General features: G+C 42.9%; 1 protein-coding gene across 2 annotated transcripts in view; it reads right to left on the bottom strand.

The window, feature by feature from the left end:
• Positions 1-19,415, bottom strand: part of ACOXL (acyl-CoA oxidase like) — a 549,975-nt gene that overhangs the window by 294,210 nt on the left and 236,350 nt on the right. For both annotated transcript variants that reach the window (XM_088477381.1, XM_088477382.1), the window contains exons 11-12: positions 13,219-13,335; positions 8,724-8,877 (exon numbers count right to left, since the gene is read on the bottom strand). In XM_088477381.1, the coding sequence (XP_088333507.1) occupies positions 8,724-8,877; positions 13,219-13,335 (271 nt within the window). The remainder of the gene's footprint in view (positions 1-8,723; positions 8,878-13,218; positions 13,336-19,415) is intronic.

Consider the following 19,415-nt stretch of genomic DNA (forward strand, 5'->3'; position numbering starts at 1 on the left):
ATTGTAGCTTTTACACTGTAGTCATTTAATGACTAACTTGCAAACTAATAAGGTACCAAAGTATAATTATTGTTCAGATGATCTATACCAGGCATTACAATGCAATATTTAACACAATAATTTAATCTCAGAATATGGGCACTTTGTAGTAGGTGTGCAGATCACAGAATATTTTATAATACATATCAGTGGTCGAAGTGAGAATTTTGAAGTGGGGGTATGGAGATACACTGTTCACGCCAAAGGCGCACTTTGGAAAAATGGGCGTAACCATATGTCACAAGAGCTGTGGCGACATGTCAGGAGGGGTTTGGCCACTCAAAACAGGGGCGTGTCATGCATCCATCTCTCATTCCTTTCTTTATCTCTCACCGTTTGAACTTCTCCCTTCTTCCATTTCTCACCCTTTGGACCTCCTACTACAGTACCTCCTTCACTTTCTCAGCTCTACACCTCTCACTCCCTCCCCTCTTTTTGTAACCTCCTGCATCTCTAATTCTTTGCTGACTTTTCTCATCCCCTGTACCTCTTAAGCTGTATACACACTAATGGGGGGTATACACTAAACGATTTAAAGAAGCGATTGCACGATAACGATGTCGTTATCGTGCAATCGCTTGCAAATTGCGCATGCATCATGCATGCATCAGGCATGTTGTGGACGGAAGCAACCCGCGATGCGCGTGCCCGCGGGTCGCTTCTGACATCGCCCGTACATGCAGGTCAACCTGATGATCTCGTCAGGTTCTGCATGTGCGGGGATGAGGGATGTGCCAGGAGTTGAACGTTCAGTCTAGGCACATCACTAGCTATACAAACGAGAGCACGATTGCAATGTCGCAATCGGGATCTCGTTTGTATATCGCTAAGTGGATACCCTCCTTAAGATGACGGATCAGCCGACGGCGAGCCGCCATACTATCTGACGATCGGTAAGTGTGTATGCACTTACCAATCATTGGCACAATGTGTCGTGACTGACATTACAACTCGGCGGGCATTTACATGTGCCCGGCCAGTTGAGCTGTCAGACACTGGTGGCCTCTGCAGCAAGTGTATGGGTGGACAACTTATAATGTATACATATCTGCTGTTCTGCACAGCCGATGCGATATGTCTATGAATGACGTCATTCACAGACATATCATCTGTACACACTGACCAATGCACACACGATATATCAGATATTTAATTGACCAGCTCATATATATTGGCCAGTGTGTACCCAGCATTACTTTCAGCTCTTAAATAATGACAGTTAATGAGTAGAAATAAATGCTGACTGACAGGGCACCAACATATGATACTTTTTAGGTTTTTGTTTTTATTAATATGATTCAGTATCCCTTTGACAAAATCCCTGACTGAGGTGTATGCATTTTCTGTTACTGGATGTTGCTGCTATTCACAGTCTGTAGGCTTTAATGCAGAACCTTACCTCCCTATCCAGCGCCACCTTGTCCGTCCCCATTTTGTGACTCGCATCTCCTGGATTCTGTTATTGGTTGCCCCTGCTGCCAGTCCAACACAGGGGGAGGAAACCCTCTAATCACTCCCTCCTGCACTACGAGTGATGTCAGTGGAGAGATTCCGGCTCTGTTAGAGCCGAAATCTCTCTGGGGCTTGCGGCCACAAGACCCTACCACAAGGGTCTCGTCGCAAGCCCGATGGTCGCGATGGTCTTGACCATCGCGACCATCATCATGGCCGCTCGCTATAGCTGTGGGTGGTCACCCACAGCTATGCGAGTGACCAGGAGGCCGCACAAAAAAAAAACGCCCTGATTCAGAGCGAGCGCTCTTTCAGAGTGTCCGACTCTGAATCAGGGCCTCTGATCAATACAGAGAAAATAACAGTGACATCTATAGAATAATTAGACTTAAAATCAGATCCACAATCTGACTGCCTCTCCTATTTCATTAAAAATCAATCAGATGCCAGATCTGCCCACCCTTTTAAATTAGACCCCAGTTTTCATCAACTCCCACCTACTTTATTAAAAATCGTATCCAAACCCCCCTACCTACACACACACATACCTACTTCATTAAAAATAATACCTCAGATCTGAATCACTCCCATTAAATAAAACATACTTAATTCTGTCTCCTCTTCCACATTAAAATAGTACTCCAAAATTGACACCGCCTTTTTATTAAAAATTATACCCCAAATCTGATTTCCTCCCTTCGTCATAGCACATAATGCCCCCATTTGCTATTAAAGGGCATGATTCAGAGCCGCTCGTAAGCGGCTGCTCGTTCGTTCTGACCGATGTTCGCACATCTGCGCATGCGTACGGATTTTAATACGCATGCGCGAACCAGTCAGTGCGGCCGAAAATCGTTTGTTCGCTATATAGCGAATGCCTGCTATTTTGAGTGACAGAAGGAGGCGTATGTGGGTGGTAACATGGAAAGGTGCTTGAAAACGGGGGTGTGGAATTAGATCGCAGGCGTGCTTAAAGCTCAAAACGGGCGTTTTAAGGGAGTGCATAATTAATACAGCAGCGTCATTGACCACGTCACTTGGTTTTTTTTTACTCCGAACTGCTCGCAAAATAGCGGTTGAAAAAACCAGCCACAAGAATAGCGAGCAGTTCATATACGCTGTTCGATGTACTCGATTAATCTAATAAATAGCGGACATGACGCATGGTGCGAGCGGGAAGGGGGCGTAGTTTTCAAAATTACAACCGCAAGTTTTGCTCCCTCGTTCAGACTTAGAGGCGTGAACAGACCGCAATTAGCGAACGGTTCATTTGAATAGCCACCCCTTGTTTTAGAACGAACGACCGCAAATAGCGAGCGGCTCTGAATCAGGGCAAAGTCTTCCGAGATGTAAGTTGGGATCATTAGGGAAACGTGACATTGCTACACTAACAGCATTGTGGTCTCTGGTAACAGAAGAGGCTTAAAATATAAGCACAAAAACACACAAGATCAATATACTCAGCAATAAAATATCTGTCAAAATGGACTACTAGCAGGAATCTACTTGAAGAGTGGGTTCACCTGTTACCTGTCTGTGCAGGGTGACCAGCTTTTTCTCTGCGGTGTGAACACAGTGGATAACAACTGCTTGGCATCTTTTGGAGATGAGTCCTTGGACTGTGGGCAATTGTGTACTTAAATATCAAACTGGATTCCACTAGCTGGCAGGAGGGCAGGATGGGAGTAGTAGTGGGAAGCAGAGGGCAGGATGGGAGTTGTAGTTAGGAGGGGCAGGATAGGAGAAGTAGTTAGAAGGGGCAGGATGGGAGAAGTAGTGGGAAGAAGAGGGCAGGATGGGAGTAGTAGTTAGGAAGGGCAGGATGGGAGTAGTAGTTAGGAGGGGCAGGGTGGGAGTAGTAGTTAGGGGCAGGATGGGAGTAGTAGTGAGAAGCAGGTGGTAGGATAGAAGTAGTGGAAAGAAGCAGAAAGAAAAGGAGTGGAAGGAACTCACCATGAAAAAGTAATCTCCGCAGAGCTCTCTGGTCCCGGCTGGCGTTCCTCCCTCCGTGGACTACAGCACTGTGCCACTGTCACTGCAAACCGACTCCTTCTCCAAACTACATAGCTGCAACGCGCACAACTCTGCACACCTCCAGCAGCCATAGGGACGGGAACGGATGGCCTAACCCATCTCACAGAGACAAAGGGTAGGCAGACAGCGGAGGATGAGGGAGGGGACACAAGAGCTTCCCAGAAGTGCGGCAGCCGGCCCTTGCTGAGATGCAGTGTCAGCCCGGCCGGCCTTTTTAATGGGACTGGGGAGCATGGGACCAATTTTGACCTGTCAGCAGCCCCACCTTCTTTGGAGACTGACACCCCTGCAGTGGCACGGCCGCAGACCAGCCTGTCCTGTCATGACATATGTCATGATCGTGTATGCGCAGCTGAGGGCTGAGGGAGGCGGAGCTACCCGGCTGCTCCGACAGTTACAGCACACACACAGAGCGGCCAGGGAGCATTCTCTCTGCCTGCCTCCCGCAGCCAAATAAATACATGCGGGGGCAGCCGTGGAGCGATCAAATTGTAAAGGGGCACCCTGCCCCCCGGCCCAGCCAACCACTGCCGTCTGGTTGGCAGATGCCCCGCGGCCAAGCCTGCTTGGCACACAGTGGACTGGCGAGAGGCGGCTCACTGCTGTTATCCACTGACACTGGGCTGGCTTTCTTCCACTTACACTGACAGCCTGTGAGCAGTGTCAGTGTAGCAGACGGAGGCAGGTTGATTTCCCTCACTGCTGAAGCTACGCTTCCGCCCTCCCTCCTTGCAATAAAAAAAAAAGTTTAGTGCAGGAAGTGCCGGTATGCTATACCGTTGCATACCGGCACACTTCGAGCACTGATACATATAAATATTTGCCAAAAGAACATGCAAAATCTAATTCGTGCAAATATACAATGCATTGTTTTTCTAAAACAATAAACAATCGCATTTTATAATTTACACAATATATTATAGACATGCATCCAGATAAACAAATGCATATGCTCTACAAAGAAATATCTATCTGAAATGTTTCACACACTAACAGAGGAGAAAAATGTTTGGGAAGTATTAGGAACGTTCTTTTAGCATAAACATAACAGTTTGGTTCATATTTACTGTATTTGAGCCTTTGGGGGAAATGTAATAAACAGCGATTTGCCAAAATCGGTAACTTTCGCTACGAGATTTAAAGCGATAATCTCTTATAAGGCAAAACCAGACACTTTAAATGTTGTTTTAAACATCGCCGTTGGTTACATTTTCCCCATTATGTCATACAGAAGAGTATAATATATGGGACAAAAGTACTGTACATGATCATTCTTGGTGAAGGACAGATGAAAACTTTGCAATGTGTCTACCATGCAATTAACAAACTCCTCCTGACCTGTAATCCAGCAGCAACATGTGTACAATGAGAAACTACAGCACTGTAACTGATAGACTGATATATAATTAGTGACAACTGAAGGTTAAATGGTTGTATCTCTACTCCATCAAGTCAATTATATCAGCTTTCGAGATCAGTACCAAAAAAAAAAAAACTTAAACAGGGTGCCAAAGACCAGCCAACATATGAAAAGGTAAAAAGAATTACAAACTACAATTTTGCTGTATAAAATATTTTCAAATTATATTCGCCAACTGTGTTGGCCTGGAATATATACCACACAAATAAATCCAGGCATATGTACCCACTGTAGAGCTTTGAATATGTTTTATTACTCCCTTACTACATTGGTCTAAAGTTGACTGTTAAGGGGCCTTTCCATTAGCAGATGTATTTCTGTCTGTGCTGAAAGATATCTGTCCTGTACATGACAGATTTTGGCAAACGACAAACGATGAACGATATCACATGACTTCATTCAGGGAGTGGATTTTTTCCTCTGTAGCTGCTGCTTATATCTTTCGTCGTTCGTCGTTTACAAAATATAAACTGACAGATATTTCTAATATCTGGAAGCTATATGCGATAATTGACCAACATGTTGGAGAGATGAAAGATTCAATTTATCGGCCGCAGGATTGGGCATCTGTCATCGTTCAGGGCCTATCCATTAGCAGATAAATTGAACGATTGAACGATATATCGTTCTATTGTTCAGTTTATCTGCTAATGGATAGGCCCCTTTATTAACCTCACTCTGTACTGTGCTCTTCTGTAAACTTTACTGTAAATCATCATAATATGCTCTACTATAATAATACTATAATAATACTATAATAATATATTACAGAATAAACACTGTGTTAACATTCTACATCTAGGTTAACTAAAGAAAAAAAAAAGAGAATATATGTAGTGTCTAACACAAAGCTGACATTGTTTTCTTTCAATTCATATATCCCACCCAATTAATACCACAATAAATATATTTTGTGTTGTATTTTTCTTTCTTATGACTAACAAATTAAATATTTATCTAACAGCTCCTCTACATCATTAATCATTTTGTATAGTGTTGCAAAATTGTAAGAAAGTAACTGAAAGGAGCAGTGGTTGTCTGCCAAGCTCTACTGTAATGAATAGAGAAGGAAGACTAGAGCCTTTTAACATATGCATCAATCACGCGGGTTTAGTCCAAAATCTGGGTTTATTCATACGTGTGATACAAATGGGTAAATCTGGAATCCTACTTTTACGTGCTGAAAAAATTGCATTATACTATGCAACAGGCTATAACATGGAAATGATTGCTCTTATGGCAAATGTACATGGTTTATACTATACACTTTTCCAAAACACACAAGACTTGCAAGTATATGGGTTATATATTTATGGTAAATATTCCAGTCTACCAATGTAAAATATATACTGGCTAATAGATGCTTGTTTTAGTGTGAAATGTTATTTATTACTAACAATAAACTGAATATAATAATATCTCCCTATTGGCCTGGATGGCCCTTGCCAGGGGCACTGGCTGAGGAGGGGCGCTGTTTCCGCCTGCCATCACTAGCACATGATCTCCTGTCTCCTCTGCTCTTATTAGTGTCCCGCAGTCAGCTGCAGCAAAGATCCATGGTCTCCTTCTTTCTCTGCTCTTACCTGTGTTCTCCATTGATTGTTATTAAGCAGTGTCCCACAGTCAGCTGCAGCAAAGATCCCTGATCTCCTCCTGTCTCCTCTGCTCTTACCTGTGTTCTCCATTGACTGTTACTATGTATTAGCCTTCTTATATGTCCCTTTATATCAGAAACATTTAAAATTAGGGAGAGTATTTTTTTTTAATTTTTATCCCTAATATATTTCATCCCCCACAATACCCAACACATACCAATCACCACTCACTAATTCCAATATGTCAACTGTGCAGGAAAAGAGTGCAAGCACCACATCAATCACAAGGCTCTATTCGCAAGGTAATTTGCATATGTGCAAATTATCTTGCCCACAATGCATCTTGTTTGTTATTGATGCCCTCTTTTCCTGTGTTGTTGACATATAGAAATTAATAAACAGTGCTTTTCATGTAGTAAGTGTTATAACTGAAAAAAAATAAAAAAAATAATAATATATATATATATATATATATATATATATATTGTCTCCCTATTTCTACAGGCATGTAAATTGAACTACCCCAGTGTAAGTGTAATAAATTTATATTTTCCTCATTTTGGGGGACTGGCTACGATCTTTTAAGGTGGTGGTTAACCGCGTGTTGGGAATAAGACATGATCCATATGGACTGGCTTCATTCTTATGTGAGAAAATATAAAAGATCTATCATCCCAGTAAATTAAAGGTGGAGTGTAGGTATTAGTTGTTAAAAAGCGTAACGCAGTATAGATAGCCCATTTTGAATATATGTAAATTATGTTACCCATAATGCATTTTGTTTGTTTTTGATTCAATGTTTTTAAGCTTTTCCTGTGTTTTTTTGCATAAATAAATTTATATATAGTGGTTTGCAATGGAGTAAGTTCTATAAAAGATATATATATTACAAAGAGAAATAAAAATTATACTCTCCCTATTTCTTCACATGTGTGAATTAAACTACCCCCAGTGTGTGTTATTGGAGGGGGGCGCAGGCCCTTAGTTTGCATGGAGCGCTCGGACCCCTAGATACACCCCTGTATAATAAATAAATGTATTGCGAAGATATAGCTGAAGTCCAGTGGTAGTTAACAGTGTTTACAACAGTCAGGTCAACTGTGGTTTTACTGTGACCAGGCTGGTTACTTTTGATTAAAAAACAACATACCTAAAAAAGAAAAACATAACCAGTTCCCTAGTCCCCCTATCCCCTCCTGCCCAGTTTCCCACATGCATACCTAAAAAACAAACAAAAAAAACCCATAACCTGTCCCCTAGTGCCCCTATGCTCCCTCCCCGCCCTGTTCCCCACATGCATACCTAACAAAAAACATAACCTGTCCCCTTGTCCCCCTATGCCCCCTCCCCGCCCTGTTCCCCACATGCATACCTAAAAGAAAACATAACCTGTCCCCTAGTCCCCCTATGACCCCTCCCCGCCCTGTTCCCCCAAATGTATACCTAAAAAAAGACATAACCTGTCCCCTAATCCCCCTATGCCTCCTCCCCGCCCTGTTCCCCACATGCATACCTAAAAGAAAACATAACCTGTCCCCTAGTCCCCCTATGCCCCCTGCCCGCCCTGTTCCCCCAAATGCATACCTAAAAAAAGACATAACCTGTCCCCTAATCCCCCTATGCCTCCTCCCCGCCCTGTTCCCCACATGCATACCTAAAAAAAAACATAACCTGTCCCCTAGTCCCCCTATGCCCCCTCCCCGCCCTGTTCCCCACATGCATACCTAAAAAAAAACATAACCTGTGCCCTAGTCCCACCCCCTCCCATTCCCCACAGGCATCATTCAAAACATTTTGGAAAACCACAAACAAAAATATAGGATAGCATAAATGTTCTCAATTTCAGCTAAAACTGCAGTTGACCACTGGTCAGTAGATTTCTGAGTGTGCAATCATCAACCTACCAAGGTAATGGGGCCTTATGGTATTCATTTAGATCTGTCCAACTTTGTTACACACGTGGACAGATTAAGGGTGTTGGTGTCAGAGACTTTGAACAATAACACTATACTGTCTAGAAAAGTGCTAGCATCCACAGCGCTCAGTCATTCTTCAAGTTGAGGTACAGGAGGAATGTTCACTCGTGCAGAGATTAAGCCGGAAAACATAGTATACAGCAGAGAAGGTGTACAGCCTCCATAGCTTCACCTATAAAAAGTGAAGGCATTAAGCCAGAAACTCACCATTCCTCCAGTACATTCCCGACAGTCTTGTAGACAGGAGAGATTCTCCCATGTGCTGTATGCCTTCAGACCCGCTACAAGGGCTTGTAAAGGACGATTGTTTACCAGGTCTCTGTTATGATAAACATCCTCATCAAGCATTTCTCCTGCATACCTATAAAGAAAAGATACAGGTTTATTGAACCCTATTGTAAAGTGTCACTAAAAGCAGAAATTCTGCAGAAGACAGATCCCTGTTTCATTCTGACTCACACATAATGATGAATGGTATCATTTAGGGTTTCTTAGAGCTATTCAAAGAAAGAACAGGGGTTGGGATACCCCCTGACAATGGCGCAAACTAAGAAGAAATACTTGCATCCTGTCAATGAAAAGTGGGTGAGAGAGATTCCTTCTTCTACATAAAACACTTACCACATTTCATCATACAAGGCCCAGTTATGTTTTCCAAGAAACAGTGGGTGGTAAGAAGCATGTTTCTCATTTTACCTGTGATACTGTAACCTGAGGCTTTGCACCTACTGTGTAGCTGTAAATATGTAAATCATTAACCTACAATTAATCAAACCTAGTTATCCCTAGGGACTGAAGCCTACAGGAAAATTATATGTTTAGAACCTTAACAGAATATAATGTATTATAAAACTGACAACATAATTGTCTTTTGCATGTTAGACCTAAAATAAAGAAAACTGTATAAGATTAATGAAATGTTTCCAGTCTGTGAACAGACATAAAAATGTTTGTATGTTTTAAAACAATAGGGAAAGCAGTCCTCTCCTTTGCTCCTCTAAGTTCTGCAGAGCATTTTGTTCTACAAAATAATCTAAACATAATGTAAAATATGTGACTAGACTGTATGCACAATCAAACTTGATTATATAACCTGTGGCGTGACAAGGGGGGGGTGCGTGTGGGGCACCTTACCCTGGGCGGCATCTGAAAGGCTCATCAGAGGGGGCGTGCCATCCTGCTCAATATCCAGCGCTGGGATCAAGTGTTGATCCCAGCACCGGAGGTCCTGCAGTCTGGTGAGATGTGTCCCCGATGGGACACATCTCACCGGTCTGTTCCCAGCGGCGGGTGACATTTGGTGCCAGCTGCAAGCACCTCGCGGGCCAGCGGCCATTTTTGCTTTGCAGATCATCAGCCAATAGAAAGTGGCCGCGGCGAGCCAATCACGGCATGCCGCGTTATAGCTGGCTCCGCACACGGCGCCTGACATCAGAAGCCACTGGGCAGAGAAGTCAATTCGAGGAGGCGGGCGGAAGATGTAGACGTCGTGGACTTGCGGGAAGAGCTCTGGCAGCCGTGGAAGAGGCCAGAAGACGCTGGACTCAAGACAAAAGAGCTCTGGCGTTGGCCGCTGGCCAGGACAGGCCAGCGGCAGATAAATTCGGCTGAGGGCCAGACAGGTAGGCTACCATTAACCCCTCCCTAGACCACCAGGTTGTTGGGCACTAGACCAGTGTGGTAATTAGGCCTGTGGCACTGATAGGAGGGGGCACCGTTTATTCCCTTACCCTGGGTGCCAAGCCCCTAGTTACGCCCCTGTATATAACCACTAAAATATTGAACTAGTCACCTGCACACAAGAGAGGCAGGCATTTTGTGGGCTTATTAATTCAATAGGAACTAGTCACATGCCTGAGGAACTAAGTGTCTCCTGCCACAATGATGTATCTTGTTCCTACTGAAGTAATAGACTGCTGTCACGAATACTGGGTTTTTGATCTGGATCGGGACCCTTAGGCTTAGCTGGCTTATTAGACAAGAAGTTGAAGTTGGGCGCCTTAAGGAAGCTCCTGCTCATCTGGACCTTACCGAGAAGAGTGAAATACCTTCTGTTGGTGCTGGAGGTTTGAGACACAAAACTCAGAACTGGAGTTGGACTGGAACTGGTCATGGGACTCTCAGCACTGAAGCCTGCGGACAGGTGCACAGAACTGTAACCCACTACTCAGAGCTGGAACAAGCCACAGGAGACCTAGCTGCACAACACTCAGAACTGGAATCAGCCACAGGGCCACTAGTGCGGGAACCAGACTGGGATGCACCCTAAAGCCAGGGCCCACAGTAGTGTGTGTTTAGCCGATGCTGAGTAGAAAGAGCTGTGCACAGAGTCAGAGGCACCTTGTTGATGCTGATGGAAGATACTGCAGCCAGAATCAGAGGCACTCTGAGGTTGCCAACTTGCAGATGCTGTAGACAGAAAGGAAGGCACTGGAGTAATGCTGACAGGATATACTGCAGACAGGATCAGAGCCAGGAGAGTAGGCCTGGCCAACTGTGACTCTCCAACTGTTATGAAACTACAAGTCAAAGTATAGCCACCCACAGATCAGCTGGTAAAGAATGCTGGGACTTGTAGTTTTACAACAGCTGGAGATCCACAAGTTGTTCAGGCCTGCATATCCCCTGGTTGAATCATGCAACCGGAGTTGCTGGAGACTGGATTGTCCGAGTGGATCATGTGATGCAATCCAAGATTGTCTATGAAGCAGAACAGCAGGTACTGTTTTTATAGATAGTGACACCAGACTCAGGAGAGGCACGGATGGTCAGGAGAGGCACGGATGGCCAGGAGAGGCACGGATGGCCATGATGTGTCACTGCCATAACAGGTAAGTGGGGCTAAGACCCAGATGTGTGATAGCTGCATTCTGTTCAATATTGTTCATCATACAAAATATTATCTGCCTCCAGTTTTCGTAGATAACAGTACAACAGTGATTGAGTAAACTAAATAGCAATGTGACTAAAGCCATATAAAAAACTCTAAAAAAACAAACTGTGCACTCTTAATCACTGTCAGTCTAGTCAATGGGTTGGCATCATATTAGCACTCCCTGTCATAGGTGCAAGCCCCAAAAGTTTTATTCAAAACAGAAGGCGAAGGATTCAATGCTTACGTAGCACAGCTCTCTCTCTCTCTTTCTAGTTTGTTTGATCATTTGTTGGAGTATTTACCCTCCTGAATCATTAAGCTGGTATGGCTTGAAGTAATATTTTCAATTCAGTCTTGGGAATTTAGTGGGGCTTTCACATGGAAAAAATATATTGGAATGAGCTATATACAATTTCCAGAATAGAGACAAATGAGTAGGACATAGGTAAGGCGCTAACCAGTCTTAGGATCAGGACCCCAGAGCTATGCCGAATCCCAATTCTCTACACTTTTGGTTGTAGATTAAGGTACAGCTACACTTTTTACATGTTATGTACAGTAATACCTCTTTAACACCTAAATCCCGGGTCCGATCCAGGTTGTTTTGAACACGGTTTCAATCCGTGTTGCAGCTCTTCATACCGCTTTCTTACTGTACCTTAGTCCCAGATTATTCCCAGGTCTTCCTTCACACTGCACCCGTGTCAGCCCTTCAAAACTTTATCTGTCATTGGGATGTTCGCCATGCTGTCTGCTCTGCAGCTCGTAGATCACATAATCTCCCAGCGCTCCTGATACACCAATCAGCTCCTTTTAGAGTAACTCGAGTCGGATAGCCCAGGTCACACCATAGACCACAACGTATCCGGGTGTGTCCCATGAGTAACCCTGGTAATGACCAGGCTCGAGGACCCTAAACACACCACCCGGGTTGACCCTTTCACACCAAGCCAGGACCCAGGTTTCCACTGCAATATCCCAGGTCCGAACCTCAATGTGAAAGTGGTATAATAGTGCTAGATACAATTTAAATGCATATAGGAAATGTAGCCTAGTCCTTGTACTGATCAGAAAGCTGGGAGACATACAACACTGCTCATAGCAATAAAACACTGACAGCAGCTATGAATTTTATGTTTATCCTGCATTTGAACTACATGGTCTTAATTTTGTACTTTGATTATTTGCATTTCTAGCACTGCTAAGTATCAGATTATATTTTATATATGGATTATATATCCTGAAGACGCATACTTTATATACCCCATATTCATGACGTTTGGTTTATTAATTTACCACTGATGATCACATAAAGAAACCTAAAGGACATTGGGATTATAATGACTGTCCAATTCTACCATGGAAGGGTGAATACCGACCACAGAGAAACTGAACTAAGCTCGCCTTTCTATAACCGTCTCCTAAGGATTGAAAAGAAGTATCCACAATACTAAGGAAGCATTTCCACACATCGTTGTAATACGCAGCCACTCTCAGGTAGCGGTGTGAGATACCCAACGATTGATTCATCCATGAAACGAGTGAGCATATATATATACCCCATTCTGTAACCTAGTATTTATCACATACAGTGTACACTGTGTTTTATATTTTCTTTTTTCAGTACACCATGCTGAAAGCTACCCACGCGCAAACGTTGGCGCAGCCATGGAACAACTCTCCTTTAGTTAGTTTTTGGGTAGGCATGTTTGTATGGTGATATACTCTGTCTGCAGGAAATATTGATGACAGACACTGAAGCTGTCATTCGCAAAGGAAATGACTCTGAGAAAGTTAAACAAATCGCACACAAAAGCATGGTAATACCTGCTGGTAAATGTCAGTGCCAGAGATGTGGCTAAATGTGGCATCAATCGGAGATGTTGGGTTTGGTGATCGATTATCTTCACTTCTTCTTTGTCTTTTGGGCCAAACTGTCTTCGACTTAAAAAAAAAAAGTCAATTAAAAACAAGTACAACACATTATAACACATAAATAAAATTCCATGATTATTTTTTAGTCACGATTATTTTTTTGTGGCATTTGCTTTGAACATGTACAGTAAGACTAAAAAAGATATTACATTCCCAATTCACATACAAAAGTACACAGAGTATGCACTACATGGGCAAAAGTATGTGTACACCTGAACATCACACCCATATGTGCTTGTCAAACATCTTGTTCCAAAACCATGGGCATTAATGTGGATTTGGTCACCTCTTTTACTACTATAACAGCCTCCACTCTTCTGGGAAGATTTATATGTATGCGGAAATTCGCATCCATTAAGCTACATTAGAGAGGTTGGCAACTGATGCTAGGAGATAAGGCCCGGCCCACAGTCAGCATTTCTATACATCCTAAAGGTGTTCAGTGGGGTTGAGGTCAGGTCTTTGTGCAGTCAGACAAGTTTTTCAAAACCAAACTCAGCAAACCATTGTTTGATGGTCCTTGCTCTGTGCGCTGGGCCATTGTTATGCTGAAACTAAATTAAAAACAGTTCTGTTGTTGACCACAAAGGAGGACACATTGAATAATTGTAGTTCTCTTTAAGTGATTTATATCGCCACATTTTCACCTGGTGACAACATTTGTAACTAATGATTTAAAATAAAATGGCTAGGGCATCCACCTATATACCAGTTGTCCAAATTTCTCTTCAATGCGAGCCTTATTCATTCCTCAATGCTGTAAGTAGTGGTACAGCCCTGTAAATTTCATTTAGTAACCTAGCGGTTCTCACCATTGAAGTCAATGGTAGGAGCCGTTCATTGGCTGAGAGAGGCGGAGGCTCACCTCTCTCAGCCAATGAAGCTCAGCACAGGGTTTTCTAATGAGAAATGGAACGGCTGAGCTTTCATTCGGGAAGTACCATCCTAAGAGGACGGTGCTTATGTTCGTGGCTTGGGACTTTGCGTTTTTTTTGTTTATAAGAAGACGGTGGATGCCTACTTGGAACGAAGACGTGATCTACGCTAGGTATAGGTGAGTATTGGATTTTTTTCTACAGGTGCCGTGGATTCTACTTGACAAGGGGACGTGATTGGCTACAGGGATTCTAGGTGAGTATGTGTGAATGTGAGTGTGCATGTATGTTTCAATAAAAATGTACTGTAACGGTGTGTGTGTCTTAAGAGTTTGTTTTAACATTTCTTTTGCAGCTGAACTTCAGGTATCAGCGGGTCCTTACTGCCCCGTATGCTGATACTTATGGTTTTCAAAGTACCAGCATGCGGGGGAGGCTTGCTGCGACCTGTAATTCAACTGTAAAAGACAATGTTATTACATCTATTTTTACACAACACTTTACACAATCAACCCGGTACCCACCACCCAGGGGTCCCGGGGATAGCCCCGGGCTGTGAGCCCAGGCCTGGGGTGCCCTGGAGAGTCACAGGGATCCCCGGCATGGGCTGACTAGTAGTCAGCCGTAATGCTTTGACTGGGGGACCCGGTGAAAGGCTGTGGCATTACACCCCCCGGGACCCCTACTCATTTTGTCCCCCATATTTCCAAAACCAGGACCGGCTCACTGAGCCCACTGCTGGTTGTGCTAAATACTAGGGGACCCCTATGTCTTTTGTCCCCTGTATTTTCACAACCAGGACGGGCTCATGAAAAGTCCAGGGCTGGTTGTACTTTTAGGTGGGGACCCCACATCATTTTTTTTTTTTTTTTTAACACAGATGCATGCATGGATCTCACTGGTCTGTGCAAGCATCTGGGGAAATGCTTATCAAGTGACGTCCGCATCGTTCGGGTCAGAACGACATATCGTTAGTCGTTTGGTAGTGGGTACACGTTGCACGATATGCCGTGAATAGTTAACAAGATTGACAGATCTTCCTGCATGCAAGAAAGATTTGAAATACGACCAACGACCAGCGGGAGCGTGTATCGTGATCAAGTGTACACACTGGCCAATATGAACGATTTGTCATTCCGATGTGTCGGAATCGGGCAAAACGCTCACGGTAGCGTCTAGTGTGAAGTGGCTTTTACCGTAGGATTCAGCAAAATTCATCTGTACATACAATGCAGCCCTTCACAAGGATCTGCAATAATGATTTGCCAGTATTAATAGTCACTAACCTTTCCAACAAAATGTTAGTACAAGACAGAAAAATGATAATGACAACATTTTGAGCTTGTTACTTACTACCTGATGTTACTTTAATATTATAAAGAGTTAAGTTTTAAAACTTCAAGAATTTGCCCTTATAATTAGTTTTCTCCTTTCAACCCTGCTTTCTTGCAGGGGAGAACCCGTATTAAATACATTACTCCATGGGCGCATCACCTACGAAAGCTGAACTGTATAATGGGATTCTACACCTTTCATATTATCACCAATAGTTGGCTTTTGACTAATCGGCTTGTATATTTCAGTACTGTGTGGAATCCCCTCCCCCACGGTTCTACATGATGTTACTGTAACCAAGACAGAGGGCTAAATTTGTGAAAAAGGCCTGTGGAAACTTAGGAATATAATGCACATACTGTACAGAGCAACATCACATCTACCTGTTAACATATATGGAACTACAGCTCTTATCATTCAATATTAGACAACTTCAATTTACTAAAACAAAACTTTAACCAAAGATTACAAAACACAGGCATTACGTGATAATAAGACCCTTTAATCAGGAATCATAAATATATTCCATGTGATAGTGGTTTTGTAGGTGAATTTCTAATATTTAACATGAAATAATGCCTGTCGGTATTCTGTCTACCTGGGCTGTCTTTTATTATGTTACAAATAAAAGATCAACAGCTCAAATCCTTGCAGAATTCTTTAGAAATGAATAAAGTCATGACTGAACTCAACAACTAAAGATAATTAATGAATATTGAAATGGATAGTGAATGTGAAGATTTAAAGCCAGTGAAACAGATGGTTGTATTTTAAGAAAAAATAAAAATTATTTAAGAATATGTTTTATCAATTTTTTATTTTTTTATCACAGTTGATTTGCAGACAGAGGCCCTGATTCAGAGCCGGACGCTCTCACAGAGCGCTCGCTCTGAATCAGGGCCATCCTTCCTGATTTTAGAGCGGCCTCCTGGCCGCTCGCATAGCTGTGCGTGACCACCCACAGCTATAGCGAGCGGCCAAAAAGATGGTCGCGATGGTCAAGACAATAGCGAACATCGGGCTTGCGACAATACCCTTGTGGTAGGGTTTCGTCTGCCGCAAGCCCTGGAGTGCTTTTGGCTCTATCAGAGCCAAAAGCACTCCCACTGACATCACTTGTGATGTCAGTGGGGCCGGCCCCAGACGGTAGGCGTTCCCATGGGAACGCCTCCGTCTGGCCAGCCACGCCCCCAGCACGCCCACCAAGGGGGCGTGCTGTCACTCACCATCGACAGCACGTCCCCTTTGTAGCGAGACACATAGCGACAGCTTGCCCGTCGCTATCTGGGTCTCGCGCATGCGCACGACGGAGCCGGGTCAGTCGTGCGCATGCGCACTGGCCCAACATCGACCCGCTTGCGAGCGCTGAGCGCTCGCGGGTCTGAATCAGGCCCAGAGACCATGATTTCACTGCTCATCAATGCCTGACTGCGAGCAACTACAAATCGTGTCTACATTGCCTACAAGAAAAGAGAAAACAACAGGCGCGGATACTTTTTTAGTCAGACTGCTGTAGTTATAAGGTATTGCTAAACTTTCATTATTAAAAAACAAAATGACAAAAAACTGACAGCGCTGTTGGAAGAATGCTACTAATAATAATTAATAATTTTTAGTTTACTATGACGTATTATCATTCATACATGGCTTCACTGAAAATTAGTTCATAACAATTCATATAATAAAACCTTTATTTACTATGTTGAGCTAATTTAATACGGAATACAATATTGAATTATTCAATAACACTTCACATAAAAAATCTAATATTTCACATAGAACCAACAACATACCGTTAAAGGTAATCAATTCTTAGCAGACGAATCACGTCAGTGGGTGCCTTTTTCCATCAGGGACACTGCCTTCCTTATTGGGGACTAAAAGGACTTTTTCTTACAGCAGCGGCGAGCACAGGAACTTGCATTACAGCAGTCGAGCAATGTCCAACTGTATACCATTAATCTCCTATGTTAACCTACCAAGCAGATCCAGTTGTTCAGACCATCTCGCAGACCATATCTATGTTCAATGTTGACACCCACTTCATAACCAAAATTGTACACATTTAGTCAAGGTCACTAAGACTGAGTGGCTGAATTACTGCACATGGATGAACACAACACACTGAAGACTCATGGATATTGGCAGCCAGAAAATGTATGAGTCCAGTTCATCAATCAATTTACCCCAAGCAGATTGATTGGGACGGTTGGTCATTTTGGACTAAATAGCTGTGTGTACGTGACAGCTTTACTACAGCAGTGCATGATTTAAAAAAAAAAAAGGCAGTGATTATTATTGTGGGTTTTGCTGTCAAAACAATATTACCTTTATGTGCTGCTGAAGGGAAACTAAACTTTCCAGATTGTCTAAAAATACAAAGATAATTTCTTAGCTGAGATAGAAGGTGACCTGGGGCTGTATTTTCTAGGCAATCCTACAGGATATGGTCTAGACGGCAGTTTTAACCATCTACCTATTTTATCTTTATTTTCTTATTAATCTTGGCTTTTACTATGTTATTACTGAGGATTGTTTGCAAGAGATTACTTGTTTATTTCTGTCATTAAGTCTTTACTGTGACACATACAATAATCTAAAGTGGCCAATTAGCAAGAGTGAAAATGCATGTAACTGATTCACAGACATATACTGTATTTGTATCTAGTTAAAGCGTGTTAGTGTAGATATAATACAAGATAAAGTATATACTGTACAGGAGGCAGGGTCTGCAGGAGTGGGGACAGGGAAATATTTTCCTCAGTTATTTAAAGACTTTTTTATAACATGAAGATTAAACGTGACTCAGCTATTCTGAGTAGAACAATGCTTGCATACAGTAAGACATTGTTTGGATACAATAAAAAAGAGTGTCAGCTAGTCAGCTAGCCAGGCTGGTAGGAAGTTGCATCTTGCCATAAAGACAAAACAATATTCAGGGTAACAGGGTATTAAGTACATAATGAAAAGCAGAGGAGCTAGGACAGGCAGACAGACAGAGATAAACAAATAAATCAGAGCAGACAGACAGAAGACCCAAGGTCACAATGTCGGATTACAAATTTTGCAAGGGGTCAAAAACCAAAGGATAAAAACAAGAGAATATTAATAACAGTAATAAGCAAATTAATCTATTAAGGCAGTGGTTTCCAAACTTTCACGAATCACGGCACCGTAGAGTATCAACATTTTTTTCACGGCACCCCTAGGCCAAAAGTTTGTTAAAAACAAACAAAAAAATTATTATTTAAATTGTGCTTTCCTGTCATTATTGGTATCAGTTATGTTGTGGTGGACAGGGTTGCACTTCTGTTTGTCCATAATGTAATGTTCGGGCTATGGTGGTCCTCTGTAGAAGTATTGGAAGACGTGGACCCAGGTTGAGAAAAGATTCAGAGGTGAGGGGCCTGGATATATGCCTTCCTCATCCACAAGTACCAGATGTTGGCTAGACCTGACCAAAGGCACGGAGTCTAACTTAGTGGAAGGTGTTCATCAGTGACCCCTCCAAGCGGGATTTGGGTTTAAGCTCCACCCAGCAAGCAGGTCACGGCCCTGTGGTCAGGTATCCGGCACAAGTGGGAAATGGAAGATCACTATCACATGGAAAACACAGGAGAATGATACTGGAAGTTTTGCACTTGGGTAATGTATTGGATACACACCATGTTGATCCAGAGGCAGGGCTGGCACTAGGAGATTGTACTTGGATGATGTACTAGGTACACGCACTGTAGCTTCAGACGCAGAACTGGCACAGGAGAATGGTACTAGGAGATTGTACTTAGATGACGTACTAAGTGCACACACTGTGACTTCAGACGCAGAACTGGCACAGGAGGATGACACTAGGATATTGTACTCAGATGACGTACTGAG

Source organism: Taudactylus pleione, unplaced genomic scaffold (assembly GCF_031769625.1).
Source record: "Taudactylus pleione unplaced genomic scaffold, aTauple2 ptg000201l, whole genome shotgun sequence".
Taxonomy (NCBI): domain Eukaryota; kingdom Metazoa; phylum Chordata; class Amphibia; order Anura; family Myobatrachidae; genus Taudactylus; species Taudactylus pleione.